General features: G+C 50.1%; 1 protein-coding gene across 1 annotated transcript; it reads left to right on the top strand.

Moving 5' to 3' along the window:
• The first annotated feature begins 18,995 nt into the window (after positions 1-18,995).
• On the top strand, positions 18,996-19,982 carry LOC125536659 (uncharacterized). Its single transcript, XM_048699905.2, has one exon. The coding sequence runs from the start codon at positions 18,998-19,000 to the stop codon at positions 19,961-19,963; it is 966 nt and encodes a 321-aa protein (XP_048555862.2). The 5' UTR covers positions 18,996-18,997; the 3' UTR covers positions 19,964-19,982.
• The last annotated feature ends 666 nt before the right edge of the window (positions 19,983-20,648 follow it).

The following is a 20,648-nucleotide window of genomic DNA, read 5'->3' as shown; positions in this document are numbered from 1 at the left end:
TTATATTTCATTATATCATGATAAATGTTTATTATTCATGCTAGAATTGTATTAACCAGAAACTTAGTACATGGTGAATACATAGACAAACAGAGTGTCACTAGTATGCCTCTACTTGACTAGCTCGTTGAATCAATAACGGTTATGTTTCCTAACCATAGACATGAGTTGTCACTTGATTAACGGGATCACATCATTAGAGAATGATGTGATTGACTTGACCCATCCGTTAGCTTAGCACGCTGATCGTTTAGTTTGTTGCTATTGCTTTCTCCATAACTTATATATGTTCCTATGACTATGAGATCATGCAACTCCCAAGTACCGGGGGAACACTTAGTGTGCTATCAAATGTCACAACATAACTGGGTGACTATAAAGATGCTCTACAGGTGTCTTCAATGCTGTTTGTTGAGTTGTCATAGATCGAGATTAGGATTTGTCATCTAAGTATCAGAGAAGTATCTCTGTGCCCTCTCGGTAATGCACATCACTATAAGCCTTGCAAGAAATGTGACTAATGAGTTAGTTGCGAGATGATGCATTACGGAACGAGTAAAGAACTTACCGGTAACGAGATTAAACAAGGTATTGAGATACCGACAATCGTATCTCGGGCAAGTAACATACCGATGACAAAGGGAACAACATATATCGTTATGCGGTTTGACCGATAAAGATCTTCGTAGAATATTGGGAGCCAATATGAATATCCAGGTTCCGCTATTGGTTATTGACCGGAGACATGTCTCGGTCATGTCTACATAGTTCTCGAACCCGTAGGGTCCGCACGCTTAACCTTCGGTGACGATCGGTATTATGAGTTTATGTGTTTTTCTGTACTAAAGTTAGTTCGGAGTCCCGGATATGATTACGGACATGACGAGCAGTCTCTAAATGGTCGAGACATAAAGATTGATATATTGGACGGCTATATTCGGACACCGGAAGTGTTCCGGGTGATTTCGAAGAAAACCGGAGTGCTAGAGGGTTACTGGAACCCCCTCCCCCCCCCCCGGGAAAGTTCGGCCTTCATGGGCCATAGGGAAGAGGGGAGGCAGCCCACAAGGGGTAGTTGCGCCCCTCCCTATAGGGAGTCCGAATTGGACTAGGGAGGGGGCGCGCCCCCTTTCCTTCTCCTCTTTCTCTCCCTTCCTTCCTTCCCCTTCTCCTCCTAGTAGGACTAGGAAAGGAGGAATCCTACTCCTACTAGGAGGAGGATTCCTCCTCCCTTGGCGCGCCACTAGGGATGGCCAACCTACCCCCTTGCTTCTTAATATATGGGGCAGGGGGCACCCTAGGACACACAAGTTGATTGTTTCCAGCCGTGTGCGGTGCCCCCCTCCACCATAATCCACCTCGGTCATATCGTAGTGGTGCTTAGGTGAAGCCCTGTTCCGATAGCATCATCATCACCATCATCATGCCGTCATGCTAACGAAGCTCTCCCTCGACACTCTGCTGGATAGTGAGTTCGTGGGATGTCACCGAGCCGAACGTGTGCACATCGCGGAGGTGCTGTACTTTCGGTACTAGGATCGGTCGATCGTGAAGACGTACGACTACATCAATCGCGTTGTCATAACGCTTCTGCTTACGGTGTACGAGGGTACGTAGACAACACTCTCGCCTCTCGTTGCTATCCATCACCATGATCTTGCATGTGCATAGGAATTTTTTTGAAATTACTGCGTTCCCCAATTGGTTATGCATTAGAGACAGCTGCATTCACGTTAAATAGGGCACCGTCTAAATCCGTTGAGACGACACCGTATGAACAATGGTTTGGCAAGAAACCAAAGCTGCCGTTTCTTAAAATTTGGGGTTGCGATGCTTATGTGAAAAAAGCTTCAGCTTGATAAGCTCGAATCCAAATCGAAGAAGTGCGTCTTCATAGGATACCCAAAAAAACGGTTGGGTACACCTTCTACCACATATCCAAAGGCAATATCTTTGTTGCTAAGAATGGATCCTTTCTAGAGAAGGAGTTTCTCTCGAAAGAAGTGAGTGGGAGGAAAGTAGAACTTGGTGAGGTAATTATACCTTCTCTCAAATTGGAAAGTAGCTCATCACAGAAATCAGTTCTAGTGATGCCTACACCAACTAGAGAGGAAGCTAATGATAATGATCTTGAAACTTCAGATCAAGTTACTACCGAACCTCGTAGGTCAACCAGAGCACGTTCCGCACCAGAGTGGTACGGTAATCCTATTTTGGAAGTCATGTTACTAGACCATGACGAACCTACGAACTATGAGGAAGCGATGATGACCCCAGAATCTGATAAATGGTTTGAGGCCATGAAATCTGAGATAGGATCCATGTATGAGAACAATGTGTGGACTTTGGTGGACTTGCCCGATGATCGGCAAGCCATTGAGAATAAATGGATCTTTAAGAGGAAGATGGACGCTGATGATAGTGTTACTATCTACAAAGCTCTACTTGTCGCAAAAATGTTTTCGACAAGTTCAAGGTGTTGACTACGATGAGATTTTCTCACTCGTAGCGATGCTTAAGTCTGTCCGAATCATGTTAGCAATTGTCGCATTTTATGAAATCTGGCAAATGGATGTCAAAAATGCATTCCTTAATGTATATCTTAAAGAAGAGTTGAACATGATGCAACCAGAAGGTTTTGTCGATCCTAAAGGTGCTAACAAAGTGTACAAGCTCCAGCGATCCATTTATGGACTGGTGCAAGCATGTCAGAGTTGGAATATACGCTTTGATGAGGTGACCAAAGCATATGGTTTTATACAGACTTTTGGAGAAGCCTGTATTTACAAGAAAGTGAGTGGTAGCTCTGTAGCATTTTCTGATATTATATGTGGATGACATATTGTTGATCGAGAATGATATAGAATTTCTGGATAGCATAAAAGGATACTTGAATAAGATTTTTTCAATAAAATACCTCGGTGAAGCTGCTTATATATTGAGCATCAAGATATATAGAGATAGATCAAGACGCTTGATAGGACTTTCACAAACCACATACCTTGACAAGATTTTGAAGGAGTTCAAAATGGATCAGTCAAAGAAAGGGTTCTTACCTGTGTTACAAGGTGTGAAGTTGAGTAAGACTCAAAACTCAACCACGGCAGCATATATAGAGAGAATGAAAGTCATTCCCTATGCCTGAGCCATAGGTTCTATAAATTATGCTATGTTGTGTACCAGACCTATTGTGTACCTTACCATGAGTTTGGCAAGGGGGTACAATAGTGATCTAGGAGTGGATCACTGGACGGAGGTTAAAGTTATCCTTGGTTACCTAAGAGGACTAAGGAAATATTTCTCGGTCATGGAGGTGCTAAAGAGTTCGTCGTACAGAGTTACTTCGATGCAAGCTTTGACATAAACCCAGATGACTCTGAGTCTCGATCTGGATACATATTGAAAGTGGGAGCAATTAGCTAGAGTAGCTCCGCGCAGAGCATTATAGACATAGAAAATTTGCAAAGTACATACAGATCTGAATGTGGCAGACCCGTTGACTAAACTTCCCTCACAAGAAAACATGATCACACCTTAGTACTCTTTGGGTGTTAATCACATAGTGATGTGAACTAGATTATTGACTCTAGTAAACCCTTTGGGTGTTGGTCACATGACGATGTGAACTATGGATATTAATCACATAAAGATGTGAACTATTGGTGTTAAATCACATGGCGATGTGAACTAGATTATTGACTATAGTGCAAGTGGGAGACTAAAGGAAATATGCCCTAGAGGCAATGATAAAGTGGTTATTTATATTTCATTATATCATGATAAATGTTTATTATTCATGCTAGAATTGTATTAACCGGAAACTTGATACGTGTGTGGATACATAGACAAAACTCAGTGTCCCTAGTAAGCCTCTACTAGACTAGCTCGTTAACCAAAGATGGTTAAGTTTCCTAGCCATAGACATGTAGTGTCACTTGATGAACAGGATCACATCATTAGGAGAATGATGTGATGTACAAGACCCATTCGTTAGCTTAGCATAATGATCGTTAAGTTTTATTGCTATTGCTTTCTTCATGAGTTATACATATTCCTTTGACTATGAGATTATGCAACCCCGAATACCGGAGGAACACCTTGTGTGCTATCAAACGTCACAACGTAACTGGGTGATTATAAAGATGCTCTACAGGTGTCTCCGAAGGTGTTTGTTGGTCTGGCATAGATCGAGATTAGGATTTGTCACTCCGATTATTGGAGAGGTATCTCTGGGCCCTTTCGGTAATGCACATCACGATAAGCCTTGCAAGCAATGTGACTAATGAGTTAGTTGCGGGATGATGTATTATGGAACAAGTAAAGAGACTTTCCAGTAACGAGATTGAACTAGGTATAAATATACCGACGATCGAATCTCGGGCAAGTAACATACCGATGACAAAGGGATAACGTATATGGTCATTGCAGTTTGACCGATAAAGATCTTCGTAGAATATGTAGGAACCAATATGAGCATCCAGGTTCCGCTGTTGGTTATTGACCGGAGATGTGTCTCAGTCATTTCTACATAGTTCTCGAACCCGTAGGGTCCGCACGCTTAATGTTCGATGACGATTTGTATTATGAGTTATGTGATTTTGGTGACCGAATATTGTTCGGAGTCCCAGATAAGACCACGGACATGACGAGGAGTCTCGAAATGGCCAAGAGGTAAAGATTGATATATTGGACGATAGTATTCGGACACCGGAAGGGTTTCGAAGTGTTTCGGGTATTTTTTGGAGTACCGGGAGGTTACCGGAACCCCCGGGGAAGTAATGGGCCTACATGGGCCATAGGGGAGAGAGAGGGGATCCTGCAAGGGGTGGCGCCCCCCTCCCCCATGGGAGTCTGAATTGGACAAGGGGGAGGGGACGCGCGCCCCCTTTCCTTCTCCCTCTTCCTCCTCTTCCCTTTCCCCCCTCCGAGAGAAAGGAAAGGGGGGCCGACTAGGATTGGGAGTCCTAGTCAGTTTCCCCCCCATGGCGCGCCACCTGTGGCCGGCATCCTCCCTCTCCTCCTTTATATACGGGGGCAGGGGGCACCCCAAAGAACAACAGTTGTTTCTTCGCCGTGTGCGGTACCCCCGTTCACTGTTTACTCCTCCGGTCATATTGTCGTAGTGCTTAGGCGAAGCCCTGCGCGGATCACATCACCATCACCATTGCCACGCCATCGTGCTGATGAAACTCTCCCCCGACACTTTGCTGCATCAAGAGTTCGAGGGATGTCATCGAGCTGAAAGTGTGCTGAACTCGGAGGTGCCGTACGTTCGGTACTTGATCGGTTGGATCGCGAAGACGTTCGACTACATCAACCGCGTTAACCTAACGCTTCCTCTTTCGGTCTACGAGGGTACGTGGACACACTCTCCCCCTCTCGTTGCTATGCATCTCCTAGATAGATCTTGCGTGTTTGTAGGAATTTTCTTAAATTACATGCTACTTTCTGCAACATTAATGCCCGCGCACCAAGCCATTCCACATACCGCACCGCCACTAGCCCCTCGCCACAACATGCCCCCCTCCCACGAGCCCTGGGAGGGTACCCCAGCACCTATTGCGCTACCACATGCTCTTCATCTGCTAGCCTCTCATGACGTCGAGATCCGACTAGGCTGTCGTTGAGTATATTGGCAATTTTTTTGATTAATTTAATCCACAAATAAATCATGAGTATGGCATTGACAAAATTAATTACATACTGATTACGATGTAGGTAAGCACATAGTACGCATAATGTAGAGACATCTACACACATAGCTAGTGTTGTTAAGACATAAATAACAAGAAGTGGGGTAAACGATTTATACCCTCCAGTAGGCCAGGCCGAAGCCGTGACGGCGACATCGACGTCCTCAACGACCTTCTTCTCGGCGGTGGCGAGTTAGTCAGCTTCGGGTTATTGACTCATGATGACAGCGAAGGCAACATAGACAAATGGCGACGAGCAGCCGCTCCCCAAAAACCTAATCGCCCCTCTCCCATACAGGATCTTGAGAGACGGGATTTTGTAGGCCTGCTCTCCCATTAATAGTGTACACAATGGATGGGAGTGGATCGCCGCTGGCAGCACCAACAAAAGGAATGATAGTCGAAGGGATGCGCGTGGAGGCAGAGAAGATGCGATATGTTCTTCTGGGGACGTTTAGGGTTGCTGACGCCTAGACTATATAGGCGCAGGTAAGTACGAGGATGTGGGACGGACCTGCGCTCGAGTCCGTGACAGCCCACGATCCGACGTCTCGGATTCGTGGCGCGTTTGTTACGGGCTCTTCATCTCTGACCGGCAAAAATTAAGCGCATAGGTGTGTGAGCTCGGCTCGGCTCCTTTCCGTGGCGCGCGCGTCGTGGCGAGGCGCGTGGGCGAGGAGGAGCACGTGGGAACCATTTCTCTTATCAAGCTCCAATAGCATGTGAAATAGAATCCTTTATAACAAGGTCCAACTTCTCCACTAGTGCGCTGGGACTAAACTTCCCACCACATCCCTTGTCACGACGCCTACATGGGCCCTTACAGATTTTTCTGAAATTGTTAGATGGGCCCAAGGCCCACCCTATATTTCAACATGTACATCTCCTATTGTGGACGGGTCAGGGGAAGGAGCGGCCGCAGCGCCTCCCTCGGCTTGAAGAAAGCCAACGTCGGCGGCCGGAGTTGAGGAGCTTGCCGGTCGGAGATGGGACGAGCAGTGGGAGAATCGGTAGATGGAGAAATGAGAAGGGCCGTCGAGGGACGGGAGGGGGTGGGATCAAAGAGGAGTGAGTTGTTGACGACGCTACTGGAAGAATATCCGGTCAGATGTTTGCGCAATGGACGGTGTGGAGTGAACACGTTCCAAATGCTGGCGAGGACAATCATCGCACGCGAAGTTCAGTGCATCTCATCCAACGGTCTAGACCGCGTTCACTCTGAATTGTTATAAAACTGACATCGGATTTGGATCATTTGGTTATTTTAAAACAGCGACGACGATCGGTAGATACATGTACGGTACGGTGCACAGTGCATATCCACATCCCCTCTTCACGTATGAGTAAAAGAGTTGATGAGATGTTGAGATGATGACGACGATGATGAGTTGCCGCATTTCCAAACCAGGAGGAGATTCATGTGTCTTTCTATATCTAGTCTGTACCGCTCTTAATGCACCATATATCTACGATAAAACAGCCCATCTGCCTAATTTTCCTCTGGACGTTTATAACTGGCATATATATGTGCCTTATTCAGGGTGAAGGAGGAATGTATATAGGGATATCCATTACTACTCCCTCCGTTTGGAATTACTTGTCGTAGAAATGAATGTATCTAGACGTATTTTAGTTCTAGATACATTTATATCCGAGACAAGTAATTCTGAACAGAGGGAGTAAATGCCAAGGCCCCACATGGTCGTATATGGCAGTTATAAACATCGAGAGAAAATCGAAGTCGCACTACCGGACTCGCGGTCTATGCATACGGCCAGGGGCCGTCGGCATAGGTCCTTTGTCGTCGGCATAGATCTATGCCTACGGCTGCCGTCGGCATAGACCCGTCGGCGTAGATATCGTCAGCGTAGTCTTGCCAGACCGTCGGCGTAGTATAGCCGTCGGCATAGGGCCCTATGCTGACGGCCGGGGTCAGCCATCGGCATAGTTTAGCCGTTGGCAGTGTTTTTCCGTCTGACGGCAATGGACGGCGCCGTCAAAAGCGCTGACAAGTCATGGGAAGCCACGTGGCAGTGGTACGCCGACGGCTTGGCCGTCGGCATAGGTAGAAATCTATGCCGACGGCCTAGCCATCGGCGTACCTCCGCCATGTGGCGTCTCGTGGTGCTCCTCGTGGCAGTGCTATGCCTACGGCAAAGCCATAGGCATAGATGGAATCTATGCCGACGGCTTTGCCGTAGGCATAGCACTGCCACGTGTCTTTCCCTGGTTTCTCCTGGCGGCAGGGCTATGCCTACGGCAAAGCCGTCGGCATAGATGAAAATCTATGCCGACGGCATTGCCGTAGGCATAGATCTGCCACGTGGCAAGCCCTGGTAACTCCTGGGCTTATATATGCCGACGGCTTTGTCGTAGGCATAGTTTTTTTTATTTTTTTTATTTTCCCTGTTTTCTCTTTTTCAATTCATTTGACCGCATTTCAAAGCAGAATAATATGGAATTATGCAGAAATATGACAGTTCATCATCTAAACATACTCAAGTTCATCATCATCATCATCTAAACATAGTCAAGTTCATCATCATCATCTAAAGATCATCACCGGCGGAAGTTCATGAACATAAAAGTAGTGCAAGACATGGAACATCATAAAAGTAGCAACATGAAAGGCATGGCACGACGGCCACATGCACGGAATCATCATCGACATCAAGCAAGACCACCTCCGTCAAAACCACCACCACCAAGACCACCTCCGCCAAAACCACCACCACCTCCGCCAAAACTGCCACCGCGACCACCATCACTCTGCCAGATCGGAGTGACTGGGGTCGATGGAGCAGTAGTCGAGCCACCGGTCCCCTACATGTTTCAGAAAAGATTCTAACGGTAAATATGATATGATAGTGTTGAATGAACGAGAACTAGTTTGCCAGTAGTTAGGCAAATGTACTGACCGGACCATCACTGCCTAGTGCCACCCATTCATCGAACGTGGGCACGTGTGGGGGTTCTCCCGCAGGTGGTGGTGGGGGTCCCATTTGTGGTGGATCCGTGCGGTTACTCCAAGATGCCAACATAGCCTGGATGTTAGTTAAACAAGCAAACTAGAAGGTCAGAAGGAATGAAAGTGCAAAAATTTAGCTTGGTTTTAAGAGGGCAAAACTAACTGCCATCATCTGACGGTTGTAATCATCATTTGCCTTCACTCGTTGCAAGTACTCTCGCACCTCGAGATTCCTATGCTCGACAAAGGCCTTATATGCCTACATAATTTAGGTTGTTTCTAAGTGAGCAATGCTGAAAATGAACTGAGAATGCTAGAGAGAAAAAGATAAAGGGGAAGTACTTACAGCATGCTGGCGGGCTAAGGGAGTCTGTGAACGCCCCGTACTCTCTAACTGGCTCGGGTTGGTAGACCGAAGCCGTGTGTACGAGATCGAAGGAGTTATCAAGCCATCGAAACACGGATACCGGCCATGTGACTTCCCCTGGATGGCCACCACCGCCGTGTCGTCGATCTGAGACTGGGCGACCTCAGGAACAGGAACATCCGGATGCAACTTCTGATAGTGCTGAGTGTAAGACTCCAGGTGCTCCTCGGTCTTGCCGTAGTACTGGCTCTCGCCCTCCTTGGGATGACTCCGCTAACGGGCCAGCTTCCACGACTCAATGTCTGAGAGTGGCCACTTCAACTTGTCCTCCTGCAACGTCAAACAGAAGTTAGCCATACATAAGAACATGACGGTAAAGAAGAGCAAAAATGCATCATGCATATAGATATACCTTCATGGCCTTGAAGCCCTAGTGGTTCCTGTTTCCTTGGCCGTGTGTCCCGTCTTTTCCACGGTTAGCCCGGGCCTTGATGCTCTTGGCAGCAAACTCTGCATCGTCGCTGAGCCACCTATCCACCAAACTCGCCCATCCATCATGCCTTCCATAGCACCAACGAGGAACAACCTATGCAAATTTTGGAAGCATGACATGTGACCACGAAACATATAGTTGACTCCTTGAAACAATGATAAGTTAGTAATAGTTACCATCATGAACTGCTCCCTGTTCAAGGTAAGTCGTTGCCTCTGCGCTTGAGTTTTGGTCATCTTTTGTTGCAGGTAGATGTGGTAGTACTGCGAGACGGCAACCCAGCGCACCTCGTACTGCAACTGACGAGCTTTCTTCTTCGCAGCCGCAAGCAAGACCACGTCGGCTCTAGACTTGTGCTCGTCAAGAACTCTATAGAGTTGCTGCAATCATGCATAAACCAGAAGCAAACAAGGCATGAGTTGAGTGATTCAATGATAAACTATGAACGAAACTGAAGACAAGTGATTCAGAAGAGAACTTACCAAAAATTTGGTGATCACGGCCTTAGCGGCCGTCCCGTACTCCGCGTTGCTGCAAGCCTCGTAGTGGGCCCAGCTCATGTCCAAAACCCGCAGCTGCGGGTCCCTGTCTGGCCGCGGGCAGAATAGGCCAGGCCAAAACTCCTTCAACAGGACAGTGATAAGGCCATTTAGTTTACGGCCCTTTCCGTGAAGGATCGAGTTTCTGCAAAAGAATCAAATGACTGCCATGTGTACAATAAGAAAATGTTGTCATGTGTTGAAAATATGATTGAGAGGCACTTACTCTGTCCCCATAGGTTCAATGAGCCACTTGTGCTCCTCGATAGAAGGTGGTGTAGGTAGTCCGACATTACCATGCAGCCACCCCTGCGGAGCACCCGGTGGCAAGTCACCCCACAACTCGGGATCAACCTCCCCTCCACCCTCCTCGCCCTCCTCCTCACCCTCCTCCTCGACCTCCTCCTCCTCGCCCTCCTCCTACTCGTCCTCCTCCTCCTCGCCCTCCTCCTCCTCGCCCTCCTCCTCCTCACCCTCCTCCTCCTCGCCATCAGGAACATACTCCTCCTCCTCAGACTCAGAAGGTGCCTCTGTATAGGAGGCATCGAAGAAGACCCTCCTATTTCAGACACGGCCCGGAGTTTTTTGCCCCGGCTGCCTCTCCCCCCACCTCCTCCTCCTCTAGGGGCTCTCCCCCCACCGCCTCCTCCTCTAGGGTCTCCTCCCCTGACCCCTCCACCTCCCTGTGAGGTGTCATCCTCGCGTAGTCGGGAGGGAACCTTGTGGGCTCGTCCACTCCGAGTAAGTCCTTTGAATTTACTGAGGAAACTGGCGCCGCTGGACTTGCCCATGATTAGCAAACCTACATTGAGAAGAGAATAAACAATTAGTAAGGATATCAATTAAACAAGCATACAGGAAAAACATTAATACCAGAAGAGCACATTAAGCATACTATTGTAATGATCATTAAAAGAACTTACATTTTCTAGAACCCATATGAATCATCACTATTGTAATCTATTTGTGGACCGGTCTCACATCACTATCACGCATATCTTCTTCGTTGTCTGACGGAGGTGGAGGCTCTTCCTCACCGTCAGCGTCTTCATTTAACTTTTCAAGCATAATTAGGTCTCTTTGATTCACAACTGCCTCACCATCAATCCGTGCGTCATCGTCGCTTGGGTCCAGGTCAACATAACCCAAGTCATCATCCTCGTTGCTTCGGACCACGTCATCATGTTCCTCTTGATAGAACACTCCCTCGCATGTCATGGGGTTTATGTTGTAGTAATCATCATCGTTCGGTTCCGGTAGCTTACCATGCGGCGACACCTTGAACACAACTTCCCAACCCTTTAGGTAATCTTTCTGGCATGGGTAAGGCAGATAATATACTTGTGTGGCCTGGGTAGCGGCGATAAAGCGATCAACTCCAGCATAGACGGTTGATGGTTTAACTTCAACTAAACCAACAGAAGGCGTATGTCTCGGACCCTTTTTGGGGTCGAACCATCGGCATTTGAACACAGTGAGACTTAGGTGTTCGCGGCCACGTTTGAATGTAAGCTCGTATATTTTTCCTACCCTTCCGTAGTAATCTACTTTATTATCTCCTTCAGTGAAGACTCGGGTATTTATGGTTTTGGGATCAGGCCGATTGTTCTGGTGCTCCTCTGTATGGAAGCGATACCCATTCGCATCATACTTTTGTAATGTCATGATGACAGGGTCAAAACCCATGGAACCCATCTCAATTCTTCATCCATTGATGTGTTCGGATCATTTCCCTACAAGTTTAATTGAAATTATAGGGTGCATGAGTTTAATTGAAATTATAGGGTGCATGAGTTTAATTGAAATAGGTAATAGGGAAGTGTGAAAAATTACTTTCTCCATGAACCACACAACGAAATTTTTCCTTCCATCAGCACCCTTTCGGAGAAGAGCAAGTGCCTCCGCTTCAGTAGGAGGCAGCATTCCCGTCCATTCTTCTTCAACGAATCGACTACAATAAGAAAAGCGGTATAAGAACTAGGCAAAGTGAACATAACGAATTGACTAAAAGAATGGTGCAAAGGTATTACCTCATCCACTCATCCTCAACTTCCTTGATGTTGTGCAAGATATAGAACATGACATCCTCCCACTCATCTCGTGGCATGAGATAAGGTTTCGAGCATCCAGCCCTACCACCTTGCCCGATGAATAGAGGTAACTTCGGTTTATACTTGGGTTCTTCTGTATTGTATCGAGACACCTTATTGTGCAACGTGGGAACATGGTCCAGATAGTAGGCTGTCCTGAGGTCTGCCACCTCCTCTAGGATAACTGCCTCAACTATGGAAGCTTCAATCTACACATCCTCGGGCTGCCCGTGGAAAGCGCTAGACAATCCGAAAGAGCTGCAGTGATAAATATGCAATTGAATGCATATTTATCGATGCAACCCTTTCGGACGGGAGACCAAGGTTACGTGACTTGATGTGAAAATTTAATCTAGTGACATGGAAAAAAAGTGGACGAGGTCATGGAATTGTTGCTCACCCTCCGATGTAGTCAATCAAAGGAGAGGGACGATCGTGGACCAACACCTCCAACGTCGACAATCACTCCACGAAGATGGAACACCACAAATCCTGTTAATTACACCGAGTGAAAAAATTTAGGTCATCACCTCACATTAAGCATTGATACTTTTAACTATGAAAAAAATCATGTTTCGTCAAGTGTCAAATTTTGTCCTTCAATTTTTTTAGAAAGACCATCATGATTAAATAACCACTCATCATATCATAATTTTGCAGCACATCTCACATAGCTACTTAACATTAAGCACTGACACTTAAAACTATGAAAAAAATCATATTTTGTCAAGTGTCAAATTTTGTCTGGTTCAATTTTTTTGACAAGATCATCATGATAAAAATAATCACTCATCTTATACCAATTTAAGAGCACATCTCAAATGACAAGATCATCATGATAAAAATAATGCAACCTAACAATCGAACATCCTAAAATCCAACATTCACCTATATATCAACCTAACAACCTAACATCTAACATCTAACTTAACAATCTAACATCCAACATTCATCCATGCATTCATTCATCCATCCAAGAGTGGAAAAAAATGCAAAAAATGAAAAAAAATGTAGCTCACCGAGAGGGGCATGGCAGGGGGCGCGGTGGTGGAGGGGATGGTGAGGCAGGGGTAGTCGGGGACGGGAGGGATGGGGCCAGACGGAGCTGCGGCTGGCTCCAGGAGCCGCGGCCGGCTGCAGGAGCACCGACGGGGTCGGGAGAGGCCGGGGCAGCGGCGGGGTCGGGGGAGGTCGGGGCAGCGCGCCGTCGGGGAGGCCGGGGCAGCGCGCGGTCGGGGGAAGCCGGGGCGACGGCGGGTGGAGATGGCGGCGACGACGGGTGTGGAGGCGGGGGCGGCGACACGGGTGTGGAGGCGGGGAAGGGCGGCGGTAGGTGTGGGGTGTGCGGCGGCGGCGACAGGGGGCGTGGTGGAGTGGGAGGTGCGGCGGCAGGGGATGGGTGTGCGGCGGCGGCGGCAGGTCGGGGTGGGGGGTGTGGCGGCGGCGCAGGTCGGGGTCGGGGTGCGGCGGCGGCGCAGGTCGGGGTGTGGGGGAGAGAATGAGTGGATCGGGGTCACCGAGCGAATGGATAAGGTGAACTATGCCAACGGCTAAGCCGTCGGCATAGGTGAGGGTGCCACGTGGCACCTATGCCGACGACTTAGCCGTAGGCATATTTTTTTTATTATTATCCACGTCACTGATCCGCGTAGAAGCTTTCGTATGGCCGCAGCTATGCCGACGGCTTTGCCGTCGGCATATTTTTATTTTTACTTTTCTTATTTTATCTAATTTTTTTAATGTTTTCTTATACTTATATCTATCCTTTTTAATTTCATATAATTTTTTTTATTTTTTATAGTTATATCTTTTATTTTTTATTTTTTATGTATTATAATTACATATATATTTTTTATTTTTTTAACCGCTCGGCCCTCTCCTCTCCCGAAACCACACACAGGGGAGGGGAGGGGAGGCGCCAAACTCGAGCAGCTTCGTTCGCCAAGGCCGTGGCCTGGTCGTTGGTATGGGAGCGCCATGGCCGCCGCCTCGCGTGCTCGATGTGGAGCTTAGTTCGTCAGGTGAGTGAAGGGGGAGGGGGTCGTCGACGGTGGGGGTGGGGGTGGGGACGGGGGTAGCTTAGTTCGTCAGGTGAGTGAAGGGGGAGGGGGTCGTCGACAGAGGGACACTTGGGAGCAACATCTAGGCCAAACCCGCAGCTACATCCCCTCCATGTAGACCCGACGCATCCGTTTCCCCCCTCTAGGTACCGTGTCATCGCCGTCTGTGAGGGGGGGCACACCCCGGAGATGCGTGCTGCCTCATCGGACATGCCACCACACCACCCCGCATGTATGAGGGCCCGGTGCGACGCTCTGGTGGCATTGCTACCCCCCAGGGCCCCCGTCCCGCCTAACCCTGTAGCGTTTGACGACGGGATCTAGCCCTTTGACTATGCACGGACGGGCTTTGACCAGCGGACCTCCCCCCCGGTTGTGTTAGGTCAGCCCATAGGAACACTTTGGAGCAACATCTGGGCCAGACCCACAGCAAGATCCCCTCCGTGTAGACCCGACGCGTCCGTTTCCCCCCTCTAGGTGCCGACGGCGGCGCCGTCCGTGAGGGGGGCACACCCCGGACACGCGTGTCGGGCGTTTGCAACCGCCATATCACTTCCAGACTTGTGAGAGGCCGCGTACGCAAGATTTGGCGGCTTGCTAGCCCCCGGAGGCCGCCGGCCACAGCCGTAGACGCGCGAAGGGCAATCCGCATAGAGGAAATTTTTCGGATACTTCTCCATCACCAAAAATTATGAAAAAATACCATCGTTCCTATAGCACATGTGCCCATGTCGTGCAAAAAAAACTCATGATTTTATCACGCTCCGAGTATTTAATAATATTCACGGCGCATCGTTACCGCAGAACGTCTACTACCGTGTCATCGCCGTCCGTGAGGGGGGCCACGCCCCGGAGACGCGTGTCGCCTCTTCGGACATGCCACCACACCACCCCGCATATATGAGGGCCCGGTGCGATGCTCCGGTGGCATTGGTACCCCCAGGGCCCCCGTCCCGCCTAACCCTGTAGCGTTTGACCACGGGATCTAGCCCTTTGACTTTGCACGGACGGGCTTTGACCAGCGGACCTCCCCACCTGGTTGTGTTAGGTCAGCACATAGGAACACTTTGGAGCAACATCCGGGCCAGACCCACAGCAAGATCCCCTCCGTGTAGACCCGACGCGTCCGTTTCCCCCCTCCAGGTGCCGGCGGCAACGCCGTCCGTGAGGGGGGGCACACCCCGGACACGCGTGCCGGGCGTTTGCAACCACCACAACACTTCAAGACTTGTGAGAGGCCGCCTACGCAAGATTTGGCGGCATGCTAGCCCCCGAAGGCCGCCGGCCACAACCGTAGACGCGCGAAGGGCAATCTGCGTAGAGGGAATTTTTCGGATACTTCTCCATCACCAAAAATTATGAAAAAATACCATCATTTCTATAGCACATGTGCCCACGTCGTTCAAAACAACTCATGATTTTATCGTGCTCCGAGTATTTAATAATATTCACGCCGCATCGTTATCGCAGAACGTCTACTACCGTGTCATCGCCGTCCGTGAGGGGGGGCCACGCCCCGGAGACGCGTGCCGCCTCTTCGGACATGCCACCACACCACCCCGCATGTATGATGGCCCGGTGCGACGCTCCGGTGGCATTGCTACCCCTCAGGGCCCCCGTCCCGCCTAACCCTGTAGCGTTTGACCACGGGATCTAGCCCTTTGACTTTGCACAGACGGGCTTTGACCAGCGGACCTCCCCGCCCGGTTGTGTTAGGTCAGCCCATAGGAACACTTTGGAGCAACAACCGGGAAAGACCCACAGCAAGATCCCCTCCGTGTAGACTCGACGCGTCCGTTTCCCCCCTCTAGGTGCCGGCGGCGGCGCCGTCCGTGAGGGGGGGCACACCTCGGACACGCGTGCCGGGCGTTTGCAACCGCCACAACACTTCCAAACTTGTGAGAGGCCGCCTACACAAGATTTGGCGGCATGCTAGCCCCCAGAGGCCGCCGGCCACAACCGTAGACGCGCGAAGGGCAATCCGCGTAGAGGGAATTTTTCGGATACTTCTCCATCACCAAAAATTATGAAAAAATACCATCGTTCCTATAGCACATGTGCCCACGTCGTGCAAAAAAAGTCATGAATTTATCGTGCTCCGAGTATTTAATAATATTCACGCCGCATCGTTATCGCAGAATGTCTACTACCGTGTCATCGCCGTCCGTGAGGGGGGCCACGCCCCGGAGACACGTGCCGCCTCTTCGGACATGCCACCACACCACCCCGCATGTATGTGGGCCCGGTGCGACGCTCCGGTGGCATTGGTACCCCCCAGGGCCCCCGTCCCGCCTAACCCTGTAGCTTTTGACCACGGGATCTAGCCCTTTGACTTTGCACGGACAGGATTTGACCAGCGGACCTCCCTGCTCGGTTGTGTTAGGTCAGCCCATAGGAACACTTTGGAGCAACAACTGGGAAAGACCCACAGCAAGATCCCCTCCGTGTAGACCCAACGCGTCCGTTTCCCCCTTCCAGGTGCCGGCAGCGGCGCCGTCCGTGAGGGGTGGCACACCCCGGACACGCGTGTCGGGCTTTTGCAACCGCCACAACACTTCCAGACTTGTGAGAGGCCGCCTACACAAGATTTGGTGGCATGCTAGCCCCCGGAGGCCGCCGGCCACAGCCGTAGACGCGCGAAGGGCAATCCGCGTAGATGGAATTTTTCGGATACTTCTCCATCACCAAAAATTATGAAAAAAATACCATCGTTCCTATAGCACATGTGCCCATGTCGTGCAAAAAAACTCATGATTTTATCGCGCTCCAAGTATTTAATAATATTCACGCCGCATCGTTACCGCAGAACGTCTACTACCGTGTAATCGCCGTCCATGAGGGGGGGGGGGCACGGCCCGGAGACGCGTGCCGCCTCTTCGGACATGCCATCACACCACCCCGCATGTATGAGGGCCCGGTGCGATGCTCCGGTGGCATTGCTACCCCCAGGGCCCCTGTCCCGCCTAACCCTGTAGCGTTTGACCACAGGATCTAGCCCTTTGACTTTGCACGGACGGGTTTTGACCAGTGGACCTCTCCACCCGGTTGTGTTAGGTCAGCCCATAGGAACATTTTGGAGCAACATCCGGGCCAGACCCACAGCAAGATCCCCTCCCGTCTAGACCCGACACGTCCGTTTCCCCACTCCAGGTGCCGGCGGTGGCGCCGTCCGTGAGGGGGGCCAAACCCCGGAGACGCGTGCCGCCTCTTTAGACATGCCACCACCCCACCCCGCATGTATGAGGGGCCAGTGCGACGCTCCGGTGGCATTGCTACCCCCTTAGGGCCCCCGTCCCGCCTAACCCTGGAGCGGTTGACCACGAGATCTAGCCCTTTGACTTTTCATGGACGGGCTTTGAACAGTGGACCTCTCCACCCGGTTGTGTCACGTCGGCTCAGAGGGACACCTGGGAGCAACATCCGGGCCAAAACGACAGCTACATCCCCTCCGTGTAGACCCGATGCATCCGTTTTCCCCCTCCAGGTGCCAGCGTTGGCGCCGTCCGTTAGGGGGGCCACGCCCCGGAGATGCGTGCCGCCTCTTCGAACATGCCACAACACCACCCGGTTGTGGTAGGTCATCCGATAGAAACACTTGAGAGCAACGTCCCCTTCGTATAGACCCGATGCTGACGGCGGCGTCGTCCGTGAGGGGGGCACACTGCGGACGTGAGGGGGTCACACTCCGGAGACGGGTGTCGGGCGTTTGCAACCGCCACTCAACTTCTGTCGCATAGCTGTTTTTGATTTTAATAAAATTTAAGGACCTATATTCAAAAGAACATGACAGCATATTATTAATGTGCTCGAAAAAAATATAAACTATATATATATTCATAATCTATGGAAAAAATTACAAACTACATATATATTCATATAATACATAAAAAAGCATGAAAACATATTTTTTTTAAAAGCATAAAAACATATGCAAAAAAACGTATGTAAAAAAGCATTAAAACATATGCAAAAAAGTATGTAAAAAATAGCTATGCCGACGGCAAAGCCGTCGGCATACATACGGAAGGGTTCTGGTGGGCGCCGTGCCGCGGATCGGTGACGTGGCAACTATGCCGACGGCTGCCGTCGGCATACCTACGCCGCGGATAGGTGACGTGGCATGCGAAGATATGCCGAAGGCCGCCCGTCCCGACCGTCGGCATAGGTTTGACGGCGTTAGCCGCTCGTCACGGGCGGGGTCGCCGAGCCCGCCGTTATACCGACGGCTGATTTATGCCGACGGCTGCTGTCAGCATGTCTGCGCCTAGGTTGACGGCCGTTCTGTGCCGACGGCAGCCGTCGGTATAGATCCATGTAAGCCGACGGCCAGTGTAAGACGACGGCCAAGACTAGGCTGTCGGCATATCTCAAACTAGGCCGACGGCAGCCGTAGGCATAGGTTTGGCCGTCGGCGTATGCCCGTTTTCCGGTAGTGTCGATGGGCTGTTTTAGCGTAGATATACAGTCGCATTACCACAAATATAGCCTAAATAAGAAACAAACATGCAGCCTTTACTGGTTTGGAAATGTGACAACTCATCGGTTGTCACCATCTCATCATGTCATCAATGTTCCTAGCTCATCCGTGAAGCAGAGATGAGGATCGGATATGCACCCCCGTGATGAATTGGCACGGCCAAATCTCATCTCAACTCTTCTCGTCGCCTATAAAACAGACGCCCCAGAGCTGTAGCAAGGCAGATCACAGACCTCAAAGTTCTCAGCTGTCCTCCTCCAAATAATCAAACACTCTGAGAGAGGGCGCAAAGGTTTTAGGGTGGGTTGCAATGGGGCGGAAGAAGATCGTAATCCGGCGCATCGAAAACAAGGCTGCACGGGACATCTGCTTCTCCAAGCGCCGGCAGGGGCTGTTTCACAAGGCGAACGAACTGGCCGTCATGTGCGGCGCCCAGGTGGCCGCCGTCGTCTATTCCCCGGCCGGCAAGGCCTATTCCTTCGGCCACCCCTCCGCCGAGGACATCGTCGACTGCTTCCTCCGTCCCGCGGAGCAGGCCGGGGCGGCGGGGGCTGGCATGGGCGCCGCCGTCGTCCCGGACCGGCTGGCAGAGCTGCAACAGAAGTACAACAAGCTGTGCACGGAGCAGAGCGCGGTGGAGAAGCGGAAGGAGCGCTGGGGGGAGGCCATAGCGAAGGGTCGCGCGGAGGGGAGCCAGGCGGCGGCGTGGCTGGACGCAGTCGCAGACCAGCGCGACATGGGGGACGCGGACATGCTGGCCTGCATGGCTTCGCTGAGGGAGGCGCAGGTCACCGTGGCGGCGGGCGTCAACCAGGTCCTCCAGGACGGTCGCCGTGACCGGGAGCGGGAGGCAGCCCTCGCACCCCTGCCGCCACAGCTACTCGCCGGCGGCGGTCTCTTTGAGCTCCATTGGACGGGGCAGATGATGGCGGTTATGCCAACGCCAGGGTTCGTGGTCGGAGGCGGGTTTGAGCTCGGTGGCACCAGCGCCGACGGCGGGATGGAGGAGCTAATGACGGTGATCGCAGGCTTCGGTGGGCTTGAGCTGGATGGCACTAGCCTGAATGGAGGGATGGACCAGATGGTCACGGTGATGCCAACGCCGGGGTTCGTAGGCGGAGTGGGGTGTGAGCCAGATCCTTGGTTTGAGCTCGGTGGCACCAGCGCCAGCGGCCGGATGGATGACGTGATGACGGCGATCGCCGGCGGCGCTGGGTTTGAGCTGGGTGGCATCAGCGTGAATGGAGGGACGGAGCATTCACCAGCGTGGGTTTGATCTGGATGCAGCATATGTATTTCTATTTTTCCCTTTGTTTCTCTTGTTGCGGTGCATCGGCAACCCAACATAGTGGCTTGCATTGTTCTGTATCCATTACGCCGAATTAATGAAAATACAAGCCTTTTTTATTATTCTATTTTACAGCATGATTTTTGAATAGTTTACAAAAACGTTTTTTCCTTGTTGAACCATTGGCTTCTAACTTTCTCATCTATCTAGCTGCTTAAACAGGAAAGATGTCATGGGGAAAATATACCAATAAACATACCTTAGCATTTGTCTATTGTGCAAATCGATGAACCATACTAAATAAATATACTTGTTTCTTACATTAAAAAATACTTGTTTCTTAACAAAAAAATCTCTATAAAAGATCATATGTGGAAACGCGCGCACACACACAAGTAATAACAACATACATATATAGTCCGAGAAAATGAAGGATAAGAACCATAACATGGATGCTGTTGACACTAAATTTACTGGCTACCCTGAATTTAACCGATAGCTAGTTCTCCTAGATTCGTTCCATCTCATCGCAAGATCAGGATTATTATTGATGGTAGAAAATTAATATGATTGTCCAACAATAAATAAATAGTTTTTTAGGGTAACAAATAAAATAAAATAAAACAGGGTAAGGCAATGCCCGGTCTGCCACAAGGAGTCAAGCTATGAAAGG

This window comes from Triticum urartu, chromosome 1A (genome assembly GCF_056163025.1).
Source record: "Triticum urartu cultivar PI428250 chromosome 1A, HENAU_Tu73, whole genome shotgun sequence".
NCBI classification, from domain to species: domain Eukaryota; kingdom Viridiplantae; phylum Streptophyta; class Magnoliopsida; order Poales; family Poaceae; genus Triticum; species Triticum urartu.
Note: the sequence above shows the minus strand (reverse complement) of the source record. Positions and strands in the feature narration are given on the sequence as shown.

What these genes read in the sequence shown, in the direction of transcription:
- LOC125536659 (XM_048699905.2), top strand. Translation starts at nt 18,998, where the DNA reads ATGGGGCGGAAGAAGATCGTAATCCGGCGCATCGAAAACAAGGCTGCA.